Source organism: Hyaena hyaena, unplaced genomic scaffold, assembly GCF_003009895.1.
Source record: "Hyaena hyaena isolate Hyena2069 unplaced genomic scaffold, ASM300989v1 scaffold_3, whole genome shotgun sequence".
NCBI lineage: Eukaryota > Metazoa > Chordata > Mammalia > Carnivora > Hyaenidae > Hyaena > Hyaena hyaena.
In genome coordinates this window covers 4,797,616-4,820,375 of record NW_024080635.1, presented here as the reverse complement: position 1 = coordinate 4,820,375, position 22,760 = coordinate 4,797,616, and the positions used below count along the sequence as shown (strand labels likewise).

Below are 22,760 nucleotides of genomic sequence, written 5' to 3'. Positions count from 1 at the left end.
TGTCTTATTGTGTCTTTATATAAATATACATTATATAAACACACTTAAACTTTACAGTAAAACTTTATGTGCTTGGAGTAAAAAAAAAAAGGCAAGTAATGAAGAAAGCAGGGATGACTTATTTATATAAAAATATTTTTTTAATGTTTGTTTATTTTTGAGAGAGAGAGAGAGAGAGAGAGAGCAAGCATGAATGGGGAAGGGGTGGAGAGAGAGAGAGGGAGATTCAGAATCTGAAGCAGGCTCCAGGCTCTGAGCTGTGAGCACAGAGCCCGATGCGAGGCTCAAGTCCACAAACCATGAGATCATGACCTGAGCTGAAGTCAGACGCTTAACCTTAACCGCTGAACAGACTGAGCCACCCAGGTGCCCCAGGGATGACTCTTTTAGATAGGGTAGTCAAGGAAGGTCTCTCTAGGGAGGTGGCATTTGAGCAGAGACCTGAATTGAAGGAGCTAACCATGTGATGATCTGGGAGAAGGAACATTCTAGGCAGAAGGAACAAAGACTTTGAAGCTGCAGTAGGCCTGATAGGTTTAAAGCATTATAGAAGCACTGATTCTGCCACAGTGAAATAAGATACAAGAGACTGATAGGTGATGAGGCAGGAGAGGAATAAAGAGAACAGTTTGTATAAGCTTTGGTTAGAACTTTGGTTTTATTTTTAAGGTAATGGTAAGCCATCATAGTGANACCTAAGATTTATTTATATTTTTAAATTTGCATTTGTATTTTTTAAATGTTTATTTAATTATTTTGAGAGAGAGGGAGAGAGAGTGCAAGCAGGGGAGGGGCAGACAGAGAGAGAGAGAGAAAAAGAGAGAGAGAGAATATCCCAAGCAGGCTCTGCACTGTCAGCACAGAGTTCTACCCGGGGCTTGATCCCATAAACTGTGAGATCATGACCTGAGCTGAGGACAGATGCTTAACTGACTGAGCCACCCAGGTGCCCCTATTTATATTTTTTATTATGTTTTTTATATTTTTAAAAGATCACTTTGGTTGCTATATGGAGAACAGACTATGAGGCAAGAAATCACTTGGGAGACTCCTGAATGAATTGGTCCAGATAAGAGATTATGGTGGCATGGATTAGGATAGTGGTAGACCTGGGAAGAAGTAATCATACTGGGGATATATTTTGAGTGTGGAACTGACAAGTCTTGCTGACGGATTGGATATAGGGTAAAAGAGAAAGAAATCCAGGAGGACTCATATATTTTTGCTCTGAGCCATGAATGATGATACCATTTCCTGAGATGAAGATCAGTGGGAGAGGACATCAAAGTTAGTTTTTGTTTTTGTTTCTGTCTCTTTTTTAAATGTTTGTTTATTTTTGAGAGAGAGAGAGAATATGACCAGGGGAGGGTCAGAGAGAGGGGGACACAGAATCTGAAGCAGGCTCCAGGCACTGAGCTGTCAGCACAGAGCCTGATGTGGGTCTCGAACTCACCAACACGAGATCATGATCTGAGCCAAAGTCAGAAGCTTACCGACTAAGCCACCCAGGCACCCCTATTTTTGTTTTTAAATGTTTATTTTGAGAGAAGGTGGGAGGAGAGCAGAGAGAGAAGGAGACACAGAATCTGAGCTGTCAGAATAGAGCTCAGTGTGGGGCTTGAACTCAGGAACCGTGAGATCATGACCTGAGCCGAAGTCAAACACTTAACTGACTGAGCCCCCCAGGCCTCCCCTGCTTTTTTTTTTCTCCCCCAAGTAGACTCCATGACCAATGTGGGGCTTGAGCTCAAGACCCTACAATCAGGAGTTGTCTGTTTTCCCAACTGAGCCAGCCAGGTGCCCCTCAAAATTAGTTTTTTGTTGTTTTAATTTTTTTTAAGTTTGTTTATTTAGAGAGAGACAGAAAGAGAGAAGAGAGAAAGAATCCCAAGCAGGCTTTGCACTATTAGAGCAGTGTCCAGTGCAGGGCTTGATCCCATAAACTGTGAGATGATGACCTGAACTGAAATCAAGAGTTGGACACAACCAACTGAGCCAGCCAGGTGCCCCTCAAAATTAGTTTTGAGTTGGGGCACCTGGCCGGCTCAGTTGGAGTATGTGACTTGTGATCTTAGGGTCGTAAGTTCAAACCCCACAAAAAAACAAAAAGAAAAAGAAGAAGAAGAAGAAAGAAGGAAAATTAATTTTGACTTGCTAAATGCTTATGAGGCCTTCAAATGGAGATGTCACTCAGCTAGATGGAATTATTAATCTGGTACGCAGGAAAGAAGTTAGGGCTGGAGACCTGCATGTGGAAGTTCTTAGCATATATGTGTTACTTAAAAGCGTGGACCTGGATGAGATGACCCTGGAAGAGAGTTGTAGGTGGAGAAGTGGTCTGAGTTAAGGAAGTAATGACCACAACTACTGACAACTCTTTCAAGAGGTTTTGTGTAAAGAGGAACAGAGATAATACTATGAATAACCTTGCATTGCCAGTTCCCATGTTTGACACTTAAAATATAATTCTAATCTTCATATCTGTCTTGCCAAGGAAGTATTGTTAATCCCCTTTGTTTTAGATAAGGAAACTAAGGACTGAAATGACTTATCCAAGTTCAGATAGATAAGAAGCAATTGTAAAACCAAGATTCAAATTTAGTTGCATCTAGCACAGTGACCATGTTTTCTAAACCAAAAGTCATAAGTTATAGCCAGATGCAGGATTTTTTTCTTATTTTTGTATTTATTTATATGGAAAGATGTATAAGTTTATAATAATTAAATCAAAGTTAATTTTACATGTGATAAATCTTTGCTAATTAAAAAAAAATGCAATTAGAATAGTCCCATCATTCCTGGGCTGTTTCATATTTATATGAAGAACAACAGAAAGTTGGGGGAACACTTCTGTTTTAACTTGACAGGCATGTCTTTGTTTTTAAATAGATGCTGCCGTTCTCAACAATGTAGCACATACATTTGGCTTGATGGATACAGTGAAGAAGGTTTTGGACAACAGGAAGAACCAAGTAGAGCAGGGAGAAGAGCAGTTTCTCTATACTCTGACAGGTATGTATAACTTCTGTCTCTTCTTAGGTGATATTACATTGCCATTTCTTCGTGGACTTCTTTTGGGACTGGCTTCTTTCCTCCTTCCCTTCCTTCCTTGTAATGGTCCTTCTTTTGCATCTTAAGGATTAAGATGTCTGTTCAATTGCTCCATTAATCCAATAATATTAGTGGCAGAAGAAACAAATTGGCCTTTGTCTTTGTTACATTGTTGATAGTGCATCTTTTGATAGATATAAAGTTAACACCTTCTCCATTATTTGCAGTAATCAGAACTTATGAGCACGTAAATAATTTAACGCTTTTTATCAAGTAATTACTATTGCCAGACTAGGTTTTATATATATCTTGTTGACTAAGACAGCCCCACTAATTCAAGGGAAAGCAGACCTAGAAATAAATGTAAAAAGCAGTCAGTTTTGTAACTGAGGCATATAGTAGATATGGTGGAAGAAGAAAGGGAACTGTCACTTACACCTGGAGAGAATTCAGAAAAGGTTTTGGTGGAGGTAAGGCAGGTGAAAGATATAAAACAAGTTAGAGGTATGGATTATCACCCTTCAAATGATATAAAATATATTATAGTTCGTCATGAAGCCAAAAGGCAATGATTATTTGGTAAGAGAAGAAAAACTTATGTTGTCTTAAATTTATTTTTATACCCTATATATACATATATATTTTTTAAAGTTTATTTATTTTGAGAGCAAGAGAGAATGAGTGCGCATGTGTGCATGTGTAGGGGAGGGGCAAAGAGGGAGGGATGGAGAGCGAGAATCCCAAGCAGGCTCCACAGGCTTAGTGTGAAGCCAGATGTGGGGCTCAAACCCATGAACCATGAGATCATCACCTAAGCCGAAATGAAGATTTGGACACTTAATGGATTGAGCCACCCAGGTGCCTCTTTTTTATGTTCTTTTAAACTACTTCCCGGGATTGAGTTGCCTGGGTGGCTGGGTAAACCATCTGACTTTGGCTCAGGTCATGATCTCATAGTTTGTGGGTTCCAGCCCTGCATCGGGCTCTGTGCTGACAGCTTGGAGCCTGGAGCCTGCTTTGGATTCTGTGTCTCCCTTTCTCTCTGCCTCTCCTCCCACCTCTCAAAAATGAATAAACATTAAAAAAAATTTTTTTTAAACTTCTTCCCAGGACTGGGGCACCTGGGTGGCTCAGTCGGTTAAGCGTCTGACTTTGGCTCAGGTCATGATCTCACGGTTCATGGGTTTGAGCCCTGCATCGGGCTCTGTGTTGACAGTTAGCTCAGAACCTGGAGCCTGTTTCAGATTCTGTATCTCCCTCTCTCTCTGACCGTCCCCTGCTCATGCTGTCTCTCTCAGGAATAAATAAAACATTAAAAAATAATAATAAAAAAATAAACTACTTCCCAGTACTAAGCTTTAGGTTTCAGGTAAAATGGTATTAAAAAATTTTTTTATGGATTTTTGTGACCTGTTGCCAAATTTCCAAGATTATACCAACTTATGTCACCATTTTGAGCACACCAACATTGGATGTTATTACTTAAAATATTCTTTGATTTAACTTTTTAAAAAAATTATAGATGTGGTTGTATCTTCTTGAGGTTCACATTTCTTTGCTTACTACTAACAATGGAAAACATGCAGTATTTTGTAACTTGTACAGCAGTATTTAAAAATTTTTGAATGTTCTTGATTCCTACCTACTCCTTTTTCTGCCAAACAAGGAATTGACTTGTTCTTGGTGTTTCATAGGGAGCAAAGTGCTCTACAGTTGTAACTGATTATTTGTTGAATGCTTCTCAGGTACTAAGCAATAGAAAAAGTTCTGGTATAGGATCAGACTCGCCAGTGGTCACCAGGATTGGATTGTACATCGGGAGAGGGATAGTGATAGACATCTTGTGGTGGGAAAGCCACCATGTTGGTCATCAGAAGACTTTTGCCTTGCCTAAGCTCTGAGATCTTAAGTCACTTTACCTCCCTGGGTCTCTGAAAATTAATGTGTTCGAGGGGCGCCTGGGTGGCTCAGTTGGTTAAGTGTCCAACTTAAGCTCAGGTCATGATCCCATGGTTCATGAGTTCAAGCCCCATATAGGACTCACTGCTGTCAGTATGGGGCTCACTTTGGATCCTCTGTCCCTGTCTCTCTCTGTACTTACCCCCCCCCGACCCCTGCTTTCTCTCTCTCTGTCTCTCAAAAATAAACATAAAAAAATGAATATGTTACAACTCTAAAGCCTCCTTTAGTTCTATAATTCCTAGAGACTTCTGTAACTTTCTGTAGACTTCTCTGGGTGCTAATGGTAGACTAAGACCATTGGTAGACTAAGGTTACCAGTAAGATGATCCTGCCTTGAAAAACAGTTTGGGAATCACTGGGGTTTTTTTTGTTGTTGTTGTTGTTGTTGTTGTTGGTTTTGTTTTTGAGTGGGGGGAGAGCGGCCCCCTACAGCTCCTCTGTAGCCCCATGTTAGTTCCAAAGGGATTGTGCAAATATTCCTTATTTTCATCTGTAGACCCAAGTGGGGCATCTATAAGCTGTAAAGTCAACTGGAGGCTTCTTTGTTTTGCGTTTTGGTAACAGGTGACAAAATGCCACAAGTGCTTCTAGGGTTGAGCTATAGTAGGATCACAGCCTGAGAAAGATTCTGAATGGATGCCCTGCCTATAATCAAACAATGAAATGTAATGGCTGCAAGGATTTTTTAAATCATCCAGTCTGGTTTCTTGCTTTGAGAACAATGAAGCTACACAGCGGCAAAACCAGGACAAGACCTCAGGTTCCCTGACTCCGTTTACTCTTCCCAGGAATATACTTCTCTCCACACAAAGTCTGTCTTTTTTTCCCACAGAGTTGGAACGCCAGTTGGAAGAGCAGAAGAAGCAAGCTCAGGATCACAGGCTGAAATCCCAGACGGTTCAAAATGTGGTACTGATGCCCGTGAGCACTCCTAAGCCTCCAAAAAGGCCCCGGCTCCAGCGGCCGGCTTCGACCACAGTCCTGAGTCCTTCTCCTCCGGTCCAACAGCCTCAGTTCACAGTCATCTCACCTATCACCATCACCCCAGTGGGCCAGTCATTTTCCATGGGCAATATTCCAGTGGCCACCCTCAGCCAGGGCTCCAGTCCTGTGACTGTTCACACACTGCCTTCTGGCCCTCAGCTCTTCCGCTATGCCACAGTGGTCTCCTCTGCCAAGAGCAGCTCACCAGACACAGTGACCATCCATCCTTCATCTAGCTTGGCACTGCTGAGCTCCACTGCCATGCAGGATGGGAGTACCCTGGGCAACATGACCACCATGGTGAGCCCAGTGGAGCTGGTGGCCATGGAGTCCGGCTTGACCTCGGCGATCCAAGCTGTTGAAAGCACCTCGGAGGATGGGCAGACCATCATTGAGATTGACCCAGCCCCAGACCCAGAGGCTGAGGATACTGAGGGCAAAGCAGTCATTTTGGAGACAGAGCTGAGGACTGAGGAGAAAGTTGTGGCTGAGATGGAAGACCACCAGCATCAAGTCCACAATGTGGAGATTGTGGTCTTAGAGGATTAACTGGGGATCTCAGGGCCAGGAGATATGCTTTGGTTTGGAATTTTAATTATTTGTTTATTTTTATCATTGTCCCACTCATTTCCACATAGGATCCTTTTTTTAAAAACAAAATCTCATTGTTGTAACTGAAAATGTTGGGTCCCTCCCTCCCCGTCATTGAAAAACGGACAAAAACAAGCTGTCCTTCCAGAAATTGAGAGTAGGTCACTCAATGTCTAAATCCTTTTACACAAAGAAAGTTAGTTTTTTTAGGGGAGACATCAAGACAACCAGAAATCCTGTCCAGAAAGCCCTTTCCAGGCTAGTCTGTCTGTGTACGCATGCGGTTTTATTTTTGTAGAGATGCGTTGACCAAACTCTGGAACGCAGATCTGACACTGGAAGGCAACCCACCCACACACGGATGCAGAAGGATACTTTATTTCGTATCCTGGAAAGGGCCCTCAGAGGCCAGTGCAAAACTCTGAAACAAAAGCAAGTTCAACTGTGCTGGGAGGGGAAGGCGGCATAGCAGCAGCAGCTTGAAAAGAGAAGTGCTTTGGCCAGGATGGGGCAAGGAAATTATCTTACTTACAGAAGTGCAACTGATGCCTCTTGACATCTGTAAGGGTTATGACCAAGGGTGCCATTTTGAGGAGAGGCCAGTAATAAGTGGAAGGGTATGTCTCCATGGAACAAGTGGCATCAGGGGCCTGGGGCCTGTGGCTTTGCAGAAATAGAAATCTGGGTTGTCACAACTGTGCTTTGTGATTCAAGCCCACTTACCCCTCCTTCCCCAACTTTGTCAAAGCACTTAACCCCCTCCCCCACCCCAAACTAGGATAGATCCATTCATTTGCAAACTGTGTGATGTGGTGTAAATGTCTCTGGTTCCTGGACTGTGGCTGTCATGGGGGTGGGGCTCCAAGGCCATTGTTTTTATTGCATGACTTGGGTGCAGGGTTATTCCTCATCCAGACCAGCTGCCCTTTTTGGTGGGGCCCATTTTTGGCTTTGGAACCAAAAGCAGCCACTCATTTGGTGCTTCCTCTTGTTCTCCCCTCCATCCCTCAACTGTTAATGGCATCTGTCTCCTGGATCCCACGCTCTTCAGCTTTTTGGCTGATTTGCAGAACAGTGACAGGTGCCTGCCTGCCTTCATCCTCTTTTAGATTCATTTATACCACAGATGTTTCTGTGAGATATTGAGCTCATGAGAAAAAAAACAAAAGCAAAACAAAACAAAAAACCCCGTAGGCTTGACAGGGAAGACTCAAGAGCCCCAGCCTATCCTGAGGCACCAAGTAGATGTCTCCTCCTGAGCGAGCTGGACTCCCTGGGAAAGAAGCATTGTCTGCAATATTATATTATAGGAAATGTACCAGGAATATCAATAATAATATCTTGGGGGGGGTTGTTATTTTTTTTTATGTTGTTTGTATATTTAGAGCTGGGCCATTTTCTGTGCTGTGATTCCTGCTCTTTGACCATTTTCAGTGTTTGGGGCAAGAGTGGACCCTGGTTTTTATTTCTTTGATTGCATTGTTTACTGCACTAGGAAAAATATAGGGAAACTGCAGAGAGTTTAAAAGGAAAAAGAGGTCAAAAAAGAAAGCACACACCTTAGGAGTGGGAGGGTTTTTTTTTTTTTTTAATTAAAAACAAAACTTTGACTTATAGTTTCCTTTTTTTTTTTTTTTTTTTTTTAAAGAGAGCACCCCCTGAAGCCATGTTTCTTCCAACACATGTTGGAAACCCTGTTGTCAAGCAAGTGAAGACTGCGTTCTGCCGTCTTTCAGATGGCTTTAATAGCTAGAGAAGCCCTCTAACTTCAGAGGGCCAATCTTAAAAGCCTTAAGGGTGAGATTTCTTAACCCCATATATTTGTGGCTTTCAGCTTTAAAATTGTCTGGGGTTTTACTTTTCTCTTCAAAATGTTTAATAGATGTAGCGATCAGCTTAGAACAAACCTTCGGCCCTTTAGCGAGGGAAGTGGCTTTTATTATTGCTTCTTTAGGTTTTCTGATGGTACATAAACAAAAGCAAAATTTCAGTCTAAGCCTCAAACTGCTACTTGAACCTAGGAAGGCACATGTCATCCCTGTCGTGGTTTTCAGGGACACTTTTCTCTTTCCCAGAGATGAAAGGTCCGATTCAGGACAGAGGGGGAGCCCTGGAGAACACCCACCCACTAGCTCAGGTTCCTCTCTTCTGTCAGCTGTTGTTGGTAGTGTTTTAAAAACAGTGTGAGCACCATGCTTCCAAAGTCAAGAGATCTCCTCCTCCTAAAGACAGAGCCTGTTTACTTGCACTATCTGAATATTCCGGCTGGTGGAAATACACGAGCTTTGTTGTTTTCCTGGTCTTCCAATAGCCTGTCATTGCTAGCTGCTGTGGCACCTGCTGTGGGGGGGTTTCCTCAGAGCCCTGGTCTAAATGATCTCAAACAGCGTGAGAAATATGCAAGCCATTGGTATGTGCACAAGCAGTTGCAATGAATCATTCCTCAGGCTGACTTGGCAGCAGCCGTCTATATCTCTGTTCCTTCATGAAATAAACATGTATAAGTACCATCTACGTGCCAGGCTTTGTGCTAGGCACTGGCAGTACAGAGATGAAGACTGAGTTCCTGCACTCAAGGACTTCTTCACAGGTTGTCTGGAGTTAAGAACTATATTTCAATATAACTGGTTTCTTTTGTAATCCTACGTATTTTCTTTCATGCACTGAAAAACATTATTCTGCAAATTAATCCATAGGTTTCGGCAGACTCCAAGAAGCACAGCAAAGTTAAGCCTTTTCTAGTGAGAATCCGACACATCATATTGGGCTAAGTGTGGCGACAGAGCTCCTGGCTGGGAGCTGAGAACAAAGGATCAGGGGCCTGACCCAGCTTAGGGATGGGGGTCAGCAAATACGGGAGTACTTCCTGGAGAAGGTGTATACCTAAACTAATTTAGGGGAGAACATTTTTGGCTCACTGTTTTGTTTTGTTTGTACTCTATTTCAAGTAGTTGGGCTTATTTATACAAGAGTGGAAAAAATCCTTAAGTTTCTTGCTGCCTCTGCCTCCAGAGCTAGGCAGACTCAACAGCATGGGCTCTCCTGAGAGTAGCCCACTGGGAAAAGCCGAGTTGTACGTCAGCTTCTCTGAATTTCCATCAGGAATCCGGGGCCGGACTGGAGGTTAGCTGGTAGAAGGTAAATGCCCCAAACCTTCGGGCCATGTGGTTTCCACAAAAGCCCTGGAGTCAACTGTACAAACGGTCGTACCTTAGTTATGTCCCTGCCTTGTTCTTCTCCTTTCAATTGCTAGGCTCCTTCCCTATTCCTACCCCCAAAACAAAACAAACTCCCAGTTATTCTGAAGTAAAAAAGTGGACAGTACACTTGACTAATCAAGATTCAAAGTCACTTCACATGAAGTTCCTTACATGCTTCTGTCCACATTTGGGAAGGAAGACTAATGTTAATACAAATGTCTTGGAAATTGATACTCAGTTCGGGTGGTCTGCCACTGAAGTGGTGGTATTTTTACCCATTTCATGAAAGGCACTAAGGTAAGTCTGTGTGGTGGGAAATCTAGTTTCGGTAACATCTGATTATAAATATAATCAAGTGTGAAATACAGAATTACTAGTTCACTGAATAATAACTGGTCCAGGTTTTAGCACTATTAAGGTGGAAAGGTTGAAGAAAAGGTTGAATTCTGAAAATAGGCATGAGGTTGTGATTCACTTTGGGCAACCCTCCTGAGGAAATAGTCCTCTGCAAGGAAAGTCAGATACTAGGCTAGCCTGCATTTTCAGACTAGTACAGTTGATTACAGATTCCCTCACCCCTAGGATACCTCTTGGGGAAATTCTTTTTTTTTTTTTTTTTTTTTTGTCCAGAAAAATTTAACAGGTTTATTTATAATTGTTATAAAGTTGAACTGCTGAAACGTGTTCACCGAAGCGTTTTGACTCGCATTAATGCTTTATGTCCCCGCGTTTATATTAAAAATCCACACACAAATGAAAATGGAAAAACTGCCAATACCTGATTTCTGTCCCCTATTTTTCCATTTGCAATCATATACTTAGGTACCTTTTGACCCCATGGAAAAAAAATATCTAACGTTCAGAACTACCAATAACAGGAAGAAGAGGAAAATTTTTTTCTTTTTTTTTTTTTTAAAGAATGAAATGTTTCCCACCCGAGTGGCTTCTTAGGCGCGCTCTCCACGTATGCGGCGCGCTAGCTGGATGTCTTTTGGCATAATTGTTACACGTTTGGCATGGATAGCGCACAGGTTGGTGTCTTCAAAAAGGCCCACCAGGTAGGCCTTGCTGGCCTCCTGCAAAGCACCGATGGCCGCGCTCTGGAAGCGCAGGTCTGTTTTGAAGTCCTGAGCAATTTCTCGCACCAGACGCTGGAAAGGGAGTTTGCGGATCAGAAGTTCAGTGGACTTCTGATAACGTCTGATTTCACGGAGTGCCACGGTGCCAGGCCTGTAGCGGTGAGGCTTCTTCACCCCTCCGGTAGAGGGCGCACTCTTGCGAGCGGCTTTTGTGGCCAGTTGCTTCCTCGGTGCTTTACCCCCGGTGGATTTGCGGGCAGTCTGCTTGGTACGAGCCATGGTGCTGGGACCTCCTTACTTACCCCCCTTCTCCTTCGGCTGGAGCTCGGCGAGCGAGAGGCGGCGCTGGCGTTAGCGAGCGACGGCGGCGCGGCGGCGGCTGCGAACCACCTCTTGGGGAAATTCTTACATAGTCTGTAATGTATTACAATAACAACCAAGGTTGTTACACTAGACGGGGATCAGTTGTTAGATTTGGACTCTTTGCCCCTGGAATTTCTCTTAAGCAGCTCTAATTGAGAACTTTCCAGGATTCCTTCTCAATATGGGAACAACTTTCTTAGTCCTGATGTATACCATTTGACTTCCTCTAGAGGGTTCTATTTTCCTCTAACTTCCTTTTCCATACTACTACTTCCCTAGCCCTTGCTTTTGGGAGCCAAAGTGATTTGGTTCCTAAATTCTGTCATGTCAGTAATTCTACTTTCTACCATGTCAGTAACTCAACTTGAGACCATCATATTTGTCGAGGCACCGCCCCCCGCCCAGAGCCACACCTCAGCATACATACATCTGTCATAGTCTGTAGTCTTCCCTACCTAAAACAGCTTCCCTAACTCCATCAGTCACCTGAATTGAAGCACTGTTGGGATGTGCTTATGCAGTGACTATAGGTAAGTTCTCCAGAACACATAGATTCTAAAACCTATTTTTTTAAAGATTTTATTTTTTAGTAATCTCTATACCCAACATGAGTCTTGAACCCACAACCTCAACAACAAAGTCACATGCTACACCGACTGAGCCAGCCAGGTGCCCCTAAAACCTATCTTTTATATCTGATTGATTATGTATCTATGGCCCATGATCCAGGCTAAGACACGCCTGTTTCCTGGATAGATTATTTCAACCCAGTATGATTCCTACTGCCTCTTCACAACTACTTGAAATTTCTGTTCTGTTTTATGAGCCTCTAAGCCTAAAAGTAGACTACAACCTACTTTGAAATTGCCTCTGGGTTCTCCTGCACCTATGGTTTCCAATTCTGTACTCTTTATTGATAGTTATGGCTTATAATATGGTATATAGGAATTTATTTTTCTAGTTTTGAGAACAAAAATGAACAATAGTATTAAATCACATCTAATGGTAAATGTGAAGCTAGGTAATACCCAGAAGGAAAGACCAATTCCTTAACGGGCTTTGTAGGAGCTTCTAAAGAAAGCATATAGAGTGGGTTACTTGCATTTTGAAGTATAAGTTTGTTTTTTAAAAATTTCTCTACTGTTTTCTTTTTTAAAAAATCTATGTATTATAGGGCAAACTAGAAGCCCAAAGCCCTGATTCAGCCTGAGACTTTGGCCCACATTTTTGTTTTAACTTTTCATGAAATATAAATGCATATACGAAAGTGCACAAATGACTGTACAATTTGATAAGGTTAAAGTAAACACACCCATGAAACGAGCTACCAAATCAAGAAAAGAAAAAAAAAAAAAGGTTACCAGCATCTCACCCAGCCAAGATAACCACCATCTAGCTCTCAAACACCACAGCTCAGTTTTACCTGTTTTTGAACTGTTTTGTGACTAGCGTTTTCTCACTCAGCGTGATGTTGTGAGAGTCACCCTTGATGTTGTGTAAAATTGTAATTGGTTCCTTCCCATTGCTATGTAGAAACCATAACTGTGCCATAGCTGATTCATTCTAATGATGGGTGCTTGGGTGGTTTCCAGTTTGGGGGCGTTATACATAACGTCTCTGAACATTCTCGTACATGACTTTTGGTGAACATATACATGCATTTATGCCTACACAGACTTTCAAACATTAGGACAGTTCACATGTAAAATTCAAGATACAGCTTTTCTTTAAAAACAAAAACAAAAAAAACCCAAAAGAGCTGATGACACTGGATCCACATTTCCTCACAGCAACACTTGACTGGAACTGATGCCTGTCTCTGGTGGGGCATGGTTTCTTCACCCTGTGACCCTGTCACTCCCTGTCACGGACCTAGACTTTCTCATTTGGTAGCCTTTTTTTTTTTTTTTTTTTTGATTCAATAATCTCTTAGGACACTCTTCCCCCAGATAACTGCAAAGCTTATTTCCTCACTTCCTTCAAGTCTCTGGTCACGTTACCTTATCAGAGAAGACTTCCTTGACCACCCACCCTATTAAAAAATGGCAACTTCCCCTGCACTATGCTTTCTAGTTTTTTTTTTTACCCTATTTTATTTTCCTCCATTTTACTTACCTGACATATGTTTTGTTTTGTTTTGTTTTCCTCCCCAAACTAGAATGGAAGCTCTGTGAGAGCAGGGGATCTTTCTTGTCTCTTAGTCACTGCTATTTGTACAGTCCCTGGAACAGTGCCTGGCATGTAGTAGAAGCTGAATAGATATTTGATGCATGAATACTAAATAGCCAATACTCATCGAAGGGGAACTATGTACCAAGCATTGTTCTAAGCACTTTACATATGTTAACCCATTTGGTCCTCACAACAACCCTATGTGGTGGATAACATTTGCTTCATTTTACACTGAAGAAACATATTTACATTCTACTCTAAACAATAGATACATCGGAAACATTGTAACTCATGAAATTTATTAAAGAGTCTGTAAATGTACTAGAGAACTTAATACCTAAAAAGGAGCCCTTCAGTGAATCATTTTATAATAATGGTGTTTTATTTGGAAACATGCTTAGTTACCACTGAAGTTAAAATGTTCAGTTGTAGGACTGAGCCTTGATCAGGCTGCAACTTGGCTAGGATTGCCAGAGATCTGGGGCAGTGGTAGCTGTTAAGATTTTGTGATCTGTGCTGGGCAGCAAGTCCCCTGTGCCATTTCTCCAGAGTTCTGAGGAGGAAGTACTGGAGGAAGGAAAGTTCACTTACTGAATGAAGGATTGTAGAACCCAGATCTTCTGTCAGTCACAGGAAGTACTGATTTATCACATCTATATTTCTTTTTATCTATCTATCTATCTATCTATCTATCTATCTATCTATCTATCATCTACCTACCTACCTACCTACCTACCTACCTACCTACCTATCTATGTAATCTCTATGCCCGATATGGGGCTCAAACACATGACCTAAAGATCAAGTTATACATTCTATTGACTGAGCCAATCAGGTGCCTCTGACTTATCACTTTGTTAATGGCCCTGTTTGAGATGATGCTTAGAACTCCTTTATTTCTTTGTTACGGGCCTACTCTGTGGAGCCCACCCCCATGTCCCAGTTGTTACACAGGATCCCTACTCCGCAGAACATCAAGAGCACCATAAAGCCTTTGCTAACTGAGCAAAAAGCAAATATTCCCTTGGTACAGGAACAAAATGGAACTGTTATGCTACAGAAATGCTAGGTTCACACTGCTGTTGACTGAGACACTCTGGTTAGCCTTTCTGAGCAAACTGGACACAAGTCATATTCTTGCCTTATTTAAATTCTCTGTAGTTGCCACCCAAGGACCAAGGAAGGATTTATCTGTAAAACATTGTCACAAATAGTTCAGACACAGTCATTGGTTTAATTATTCTTCCTTGGCACAAACTTAAAATTGAACCAGCCCTTCCAAGGGTTCCCTGGCTTCATTTCCCCTTGGCATTATCTCCAGAATCTTATTTGCCCTCCATTTTTCTCTCTGATTATCTGAGACTGTAGCTGTTCCCTAGCACACTGCTAGTTGGACTTTTAGGTCCTATATATCAATAAAAGGGGGAAAAAGGGGGAAAAGGGCGCCTACGTGGCTCAGTTGGTTAAGCGACTAATTCTTGATTTCTGCTCAGGTTGTGATCTCACAGTTGTCAGATCAAGCTCTGCATCGGCTCTTTGCTAAGAGTGGAGCCTGCTTGGGATAGTCTCTCTGTCTCTTTCTCTGTCTCTCTCTCTCTCAAAATAAATACACTTAAAGAGAGAGGACAGGGGCACCTGGGTGGCTTAGTCGGTTAAGCGTCCGACTTTCGCTTAGGTCATGATCTTGCTGTTTTTGGGTTCGAGCCCCGCTTCTGGCTCTGTGCTTACTGCTTTCTCCGAGCCTGGAGCCTGCTTCGGATTCTGTGTCTCCTTCTCTCTCTGCCCCTCCCCCTGCTCACACTCTGTCTCACTCTGTCTCTCAAAAATAAATAAATGTAAAAAACAAAACAAAACAAAGCTTCCCTAAAAAGTCAATGGGAAATGCAAAAAAAAAAGAGTCAGATGCTTAACCAACAGAGCCACCCAGGAGCCCCTTTAAAAAAATCTTTATTTTGTGGATTTAATAAAATAAATAAACTTTAAAAAATATATATATATATATACACATACATCCTTTCTGTGTCCACATTTTTAAATTTTTATTTAAATTTTTTTATTTTTATTTATTTTTAATATTTTTTTTTAAAATTTATTTCTAGGAGAGAGAGACAGCGTGAGCAGGGGAGGGTCAGAGAGAGAGGGAGACACAGACTCTGAAACAGGCTCCAGGCTCTGAGCTGGCAGTCAGCACAGAGCCTGATGCGGGGCTCGAACCCACGGACTGCGAGATCATGACCTAAGCGAAAGTCGGTGGCCCAACCGACTAAGCCACCCAGGCGCCCCTATGTTTATTTATTTTTGAGAGAGACACACACACACAGAGTGCAAGCAGGGGAGGGGCAGAGAGAGGGAGACACAGACTGAAGCAGGCTTCAGACCCTGAGCTGTCAGCACAGAGCCTGACACAGGGCTCAAACCCACGAACTGTGAGATCATGACCTGAGCCAAAGTCGGACGCTCAACCGCTCAACTGACTGAGCCACCCAGATGCCCCCAAAGTGCCTTTCTTGTTTTTTTTTTGTTTTTTTTTTAATTTATTTCTAGGAGAGAGAGAGACAGCGTGAAAGAGAGACAGCGTGAGCAGGGGAGGGTCAGAGAGAGAGGGAGACACAGACTCTGAAATAGGCTCCAGGCTCTGAGCTGGCAGTCAGCACAGAGCCTGATGCGGGGCTCGAACCCACGGACTGCGAGATCATGACCTAAGCGAAAGTCGGTGGCCCAACCGACTAAGCCACCCAGGCGCCCCTATGTTTATTTATTTTTGAGAGAGACACACACACACAGAGTGCAAGCAGGGGAGGGGCAGAGAGAGGGAGACACAGAATCCAAAGCAGGCTCCAGTTTCCAAGCTGTCAGCCCAGAGCCCAATGTGGGCTTGAACTCACAAACTGTGAGATCATGACCTGAGCTGAAATCTGATGCTTAACTGAATGAGCCACCCAGGTGCCCCTTATTTTACTTTTTAATACACACTTTTTTTAATTAAAAAAATATATATATACATATATTTTGAGGTGGTGAGGAGCAGAGAGAGAGGGAGGCGGAGGATCCAAAGCAGGTTCTGCACTGACAGCACAGAGCCCCATGCTGGGCTCAGACTCATGAACCATGAGATCATGACCTAAGCTGAAGTCAGATGCTTAACCCATTGACTCCCCTTGTCTCCACATTTTAAAAGGTATACTGACTCAGCATATTTCAATTTACAATTAAAAAAAGAAAAGAAAAATCACCAACTCTTACTGGCATCATTTGAAAAGAAAGGGCATTTTACATAAAAAAGACAGAGAAATAATCTCAGAATAAGGAACAGTCCTCTGCATTGAATACAGTAGCTTTATGAAAAACTCATTATGTGGTCATTACTTTCCTTACTTCCTGGAGAACTGGTGAAAATTTCCTCTAGACTCTGAGTTGAATTTTTAAGGTGCCTTTACCGCTAAGCCTTTCTTGGTGCTTGTTCTTTTCTGCCCTTGATGTCTCTAACAGCTTCCTCTGGATATACACAGCTGTGAATTCCTAGTGTCCGAAGGCCATCTGGTCCAGTTGCAGGTCTTTTAGCTATGTTCTCACACTTGTTTTTCATGCTTCCATTCAGCCAGTCATAACACACATCTGGATATTACAAAGTCAATCTTGGGATTTCCAAAGTGCCTTTCTTTTTAAAGTTTTTTTAAATGTTTTACTTATTTCTGAGAGAGAGAGAGAGAGACATCGTGAGGAGGGGAGGCACAGAAGAGGGGGGCACAGAATCCGAAGACAGGCTCTAGGCTCTGAGCTAGCTATCAGCACAGAGCCTGACACAGGGCTCAAACCCACGAACTGTGAGATCATGACCTGAGCCAAAGTCGGACGCTCAACCGCTCAACTGACTGAGCCACCCAGATGCCCCCAAAGTGCCTTTCTTGTTTTTTTTTTGTTTTTTTTTTAATTTATTTCTAGGAGAGAGAGAGAGAGAGACAGCATGAGCAGGGGAGGGTCAGAGAGAGAGGGAGACACAGAATCTGAAGCAGGCTCCAGGCTCCAAGTTGTCAGCACAGAGCCTAACGAAATCATGACCTGAGCCACAGTTGGNAGCAGGGGAGGGTCAGAGAGAGAGGGAGTCACAGACTGAAACAGGCTCCAGGCTCTGAGCTGGCAGTCAGCACAGAGCCCGACACGGGGCTCGAACCCACGAACCGCAAGATCATGACCTAAGCGAAAGTCGGATGCTCAACCGACTAAGCCACCCAGGCACCCCCAAAGTGCCTTTCTTTTAACATTCAGTTGAGCTAGTTAAGTCTGCACATTTAACTTCTTTTTTTACATTTATTTATTTATTTATTTATTTATTTATTTTTATGAATCTCTACACTCAATGTGGGGCTCAAACTCAGGACCCAGAGATCAAGAGTCATATACTCTTCTGAGTGAACCAACCAGGCACCCCTGCACATTTAACTTTTTAACATATGTTGGTCCCACCAGATTTCTTTTTTTTTGTTTTTAATGTTTTAATTTATTTTTGAGAGAGAGAGAGAGCATGAGCAGGGGAGGGTTAGAGAGGAGGGAGACACAGAATCCGAAGACAGGCTCCAGGTGCTGAGCTAGCTCTCAGCCCAAGGCCTACGCGGGGATCGAACCCACCAACCGTGAGATGGTGACCTGAACTGAAGTCGGATGCTCAACCGACTGAGCCACCCAGGCGCCCCCAGATTTCATTAATAAAATGCGGATTGACATTACTAGGGAAAATTCTGAAAATAAATAATAAATTAATTCAACAAATATTTGCTTTGGAATATAAAGATCAGTAATAAAAATATTCCTTGTCCTATAAAGAGTCATAGATTTATTACAGAAAGAATATGTAAGCTAGGGGTTGGTTCTCTTAACCTGGGGTCAAAATGGGATAGATGGGCTTGGGGACAGGCCTACTTAATGAGATTGTTGGCAAAGATTTTGGTGCATGTACCTTTTCCTAAGGAGAAAATTCATTATTCCCATTCAATTCTCAACTGAATCCAAGACTTCCAAAAGAAAAATATTGATGTAAACAGATAGTTTTAATACACTAAAATGTTACAGTAAGGAAATATGACTAATAGTATGGGTGAACACGGGCACCTGACTCACCTGGGAGTGACTCAGTCAGTTAAGCGTCCAACTTCAGCTCAGGTCATGATCTCATAGTTTATGGGTTCGAGCCCCGCGTCAGACTCTGTGCTGACAGCTAGCTCAGAGCCTGGAGCCTACTTCAGATTCTGTGTCTCCCTCTCTCTCTGACCCTCCCCTGCTCACACTGTCTCTCTTTCTCTCTCTCAGAAATAAATAAAACATCAAAAAAATAGTATAGGTGAACAAAAAATGGAGCACCTTTCTCCTTGGGGGAAGAAATAAGGCATCATTTGATGAGGGTCGTGAAAGACAGGAGCTGGGCAGGGGAGATGACAAGAGTATTTGAGGCTGAAAGAACTGCATGTGTAGAATTGTGGGTTCCAGGAAAAAAAAAATGTGTATTTGAGAAAAAGTTCAGTGTGGCTGGGAGATAAGTATAGTGAGAAATACACAGGGCTAGAAAGCTGTAAGCTTTATACATTGAGTAGACTATAGAAAACCAGCAGAAATCTTCACAAATAGGTTTTTACACTGTCAATTGCATGAAGGATGTAAACATTTCTCTCTTCCTGCCTTACTAAGGGGGTGACTTGGGCAGTGAGGTCTATTGCTCCTGAAGGCTCAAAAGTTTTGAGAACAAGAGCTCTAGGACCCAGCCTCAGCCTGTGGCAAAATTCTGAAGAGTATGTACAATATGTCCTTTTTCCCCACTTCATTTTTCTCTTATCCCCACTCCTCACTTCAAATATGCAGAAGGAATGCGTAGGTTTCTACCTTCTAGACGTTGAAAGTGGTGAACCCAAAAGGGATCTTAGAATTTATTTTGGTCCAACTTCCTTATTTTATAGACTTGGAAGTAGATTCCAAGTGAGGGAATGATTTACATTCCTTGTCTCTCCTTCTGTTTCTCGGGCAGGGTGCTGGGCCATTTGCTCTTCTCCCTCTCTTCTGAGGAAACTGCATGGATTCCTTTGACTTCCACTCACATCTCGATACCAAAGATTCCAAGATTTGTATTCCCAGCTATGTTTTTCTATGTGCTCTGCCCTTTGTTTACAGAATATCTCTGATGTTTTATGTTCTCCTGAAACCCGGCATGTTCAAAGATAAACTTGTGATCTTTCTCCACTCCCACAAATCTCCCCACATTAAAAAATGCTACCTCTGGGTGCCTCGGTGGCTGAGTCAGTTAACTATCTGACTCTTGATTTTGGCCTGGGTCATGATCTCACAGTTTGTGAGATCAAGCCCCAAGTCAGGCTCTGCACTGATAGCATGGAGCCTGCTTGGGATTCCTTCTCTCTGCCCCTCCCCTGCCCACATGCACACTCTGTCAAAATAAACTAAAAAAAAAAAAAAAAGCCACCTCATGCACCCAACTACTCAAATCAAATCACGTATCATCCTTGATAACTCCTTCACCTTTAGTGCCCTTCCCCCAACCTAATCCATCACCAAGACCTCTCATTTTTACCTCCTAAAATGTCCATTTGGTCCATTTCTGTCTTCATGGCCACTATGTTAGGCCATTATCTCTTGCCCGGACTTACTACAACAATCTTTTTCTTACTCCTAATTTATTCTCTTCTCCCTAGATTTATTTCCCACACCGCAACCAGAAGGAACTTCTTAAAACATAAAACTCATGTGGATCATTATTTGCAGCTAATGACTAAAGTCCCTGTTTTTCTCCTTTCTCCAGTCTCATCTGGTGCCACCCTCGCTCTCATTATGCGCCAGTCACACCGGCCTTCTTTCAGTTCCTCACCAGTGCTAAGCTCCTTCCCCATACAGGGCCTTTGCACATATTGTTCCCAACTTCCCTTCCCTCCTTGTGTGGTCAATTTCTGGTCACCCTTCAGGTTTTAGCTGAAGCTTATGACCTCAGGGAAAACTTCCTTAGCCTTCAGCTAGGCTAGATCCATCTGTGTCTTCTCATTGCGCTTTGCACAACTGTAATTGAATAACTATTTGCTTCCTGTCATTTTCCCTGACTAGTCTATAAGCTTCAGAGTTAAGTGAACTGTTAAGACTTTCTCCAGCACATTGCCTGGCCCTCAATAAATGTTAAAAAAGGGATTGAGGGGCGCCTGGGTGGCTCAGTCAGTTAAGTGTCCAACTCTTGATTTTGGCTCATGGTTCATTAGATCGAGCCCTGCGTTGGGCTCCGTGCAGGGCATGGAGCCTGTTTAAGATTCTCTATCTCTCCCTCCCCCTGCTCCTCCACCCAGTGGGAGAGCTGGAATTAGAACCCAAATCCATTTCCAGTATAGTATTCTTTTCTCAAACCATGAGGGGTCTGTCCCTGGAAGATGACACTCCACATTCCAGGCTTCCTCTTACTTTCCCAGTGATTAAATCACCACTCTTCTGTTCAGGGGCCAGTTACAGCCAATTTGGTGAACTAATCCAGGTTTAGAGTTTACCCTTCTTTCAAGGATATTTGCATTTTAACTGGGGGATTCTGGAGAATAGAAAATAACCCCAAAAGATCTACAGAAGTCCCCTTTTACGGGTGCCTGGGTGGCTCAGTCGGTTAAGCATCCAACTTCAGCTCAGGTCATAATCTCACAGCTTGTGGGTTTGAGCCCCATGTTGGGCTCTGTGCTGACAGCTCATAGCTTGGAGACTGCTTCAGATTCTTGCCTTCTCTCTGCCCCTCCTATGCTCATGTTCTGTCTCTCTCTGTCTCTCAATAATAAATAAAAACATTAAAAAAAAAAAAAGGAAGTCCCCTTTTATCCATGGGGGATATGTTTCAAGACCTCCCAATGGGTGTCTGAAACTGCAGATAGAACTGAACCCTAAACCCTATATATACTGTTTTTTTTTCTATACATACATACCTATGATAAAGTTCGTAAATTAGGCACAAGAGATTAACAACAATAATAAAACAATTGTAACAATATACTGTAATAAAAGTTATGTGGATGTGGTCTCTCAAAAATATGGTAGGGGCGCCTGGGTGGCTCAGTCAGTTAAGCATCTGACTCTTGATCTCAGGGTTGTGAGTTTATGTAAATGTTTATTTTTGGGGCGCCTGGGTGGCTCAGTCAGTTAAGCGTCAGACTTCGGCTCAGGTCATGATCTCACAGTTTGTGGGTTTGAGCCCCGTGTCGGGCTCTGTGCTGACTGCCAGCTCAGAGCCTGGAGCCTGCTTCAGATTCTGTGTCTCCCTCTCTCTCTGACCGTCCCCTGCTCATGCTGTCTCTCTCTCTCTCAGAAATAGATAAAACATTAAAAAAATATCTTATTGTAGCTTGGGGTGCCTGGGTGGCTCAGTCGGTTAAGTGTCTGACTCTTGATTTTGCCTCAGGATATGATCTCATGGTTCATGAGATCAAGCCCTGTAGCAGGCTCTGCGCTGAGAGTGCAAACCCTGCTTGGAATGCTCTCTTCCTCTCTCTCTGCCCCTCCCCCCCTCAAAATGAGTAAATAAACATTTAAAAACCAAAGAAAAACCAAAAAATATCTTACTGTAGCCTTCTGCATTCGTGCTTGTGGCAGTGGCAGCAGTTGCACCCTTGACACACATTACAATGTTGGCAAGTTCATGGACCTGCACGTGAATTAGAAATGCTCCCCCAGCAACCACATTATCAGTGTCAAGCACCACAGGTCCATCCAGATGAACATAGCCAAGGTTGACAAGGTGACAAGTAGGCTCAATGGCCCATTATTTTTAAGTGTATTTATTTATTTTGAGAGAGAGAGAAAAAGAGAGAGAGAGAGAGAAAGCAATGGAGGGGTAGAGAGAGAGGGGGAGAGAAAATTCCCAAGAAGGTTCCGCACTGTCAGTGCAGAGCCCGATGTGGGGCTCGATCCCTCGGACTGTGAGATCATGACCTGCGCTGAGGTCAAGTTGGATGCTTAACTGAGCCACCCAGGCACCCCCCCCCCCAAAAGTCAGTTTGAAATCTTTGCTGTCTGTGGGGCCATTTGTAGGATAGGTGAGTCAGATGACTCCATCCTCTGACTGGCCAAGATCCACAGCATCATTTCAAAGAACTTCTAACTGGAGAGGATCAGAGGGATGTGGGATATTTGTCATAAATAAGCAGCACCTCCCTCCCCTGCCAATATCTTATTATGATATATTCATCTTTCTAGTGATGATGTGAGTTGATAAAATGCCTGCGTGATGAGATGATGTGAGGTAAAGGATGTAGGCATTGTGATCTAGCATTAAGTTTTCATTGATCTTTTGACTACATGTCAAAAGAATCCTCTGGTCTGGACCACATGTGACCATGGGTAA

At 42.8% G+C, this 22,760-nt stretch overlaps 2 protein-coding genes and 1 pseudogene across 8 annotated transcripts in view; 2 read left to right on the top strand and 1 right to left on the bottom strand.

Moving 5' to 3' along the window:
• Window positions 1-7,772, top strand: part of GMEB1 (glucocorticoid modulatory element binding protein 1) — a 36,866-nt gene extending 29,094 nt beyond the window's left edge. For all 7 annotated transcript variants that reach the window (XM_039230148.1, XM_039230155.1, XM_039230170.1 and 4 more), the window contains 2 exons: window positions 2,890-3,012; window positions 5,846-7,772. In XM_039230148.1, coding sequence (XP_039086079.1) covers window positions 2,890-3,012; window positions 5,846-6,546 — 824 coding nt within the window. In that variant the 3' untranslated portion in view covers window positions 6,547-7,772. The remainder of the gene's footprint in view (window positions 1-2,889; window positions 3,013-5,845) is intronic.
• Window positions 7,773-10,676: 2,904 nt separating this feature from the next.
• LOC120230571 (histone H3.3A-like) lies at window positions 10,677-11,247 on the bottom strand. Its single transcript, XM_039230190.1, has one exon. The coding sequence runs from the start codon at window positions 11,144-11,146 to the stop codon at window positions 10,736-10,738; it is 411 nt and encodes a 136-aa protein (XP_039086121.1). The 5' UTR covers window positions 11,147-11,247; the 3' UTR covers window positions 10,677-10,735.
• LOC120230976 lies at window positions 11,145-22,517 on the top strand (annotated as a pseudogene).
• The last annotated feature ends 243 nt before the right edge of the window (window positions 22,518-22,760 follow it).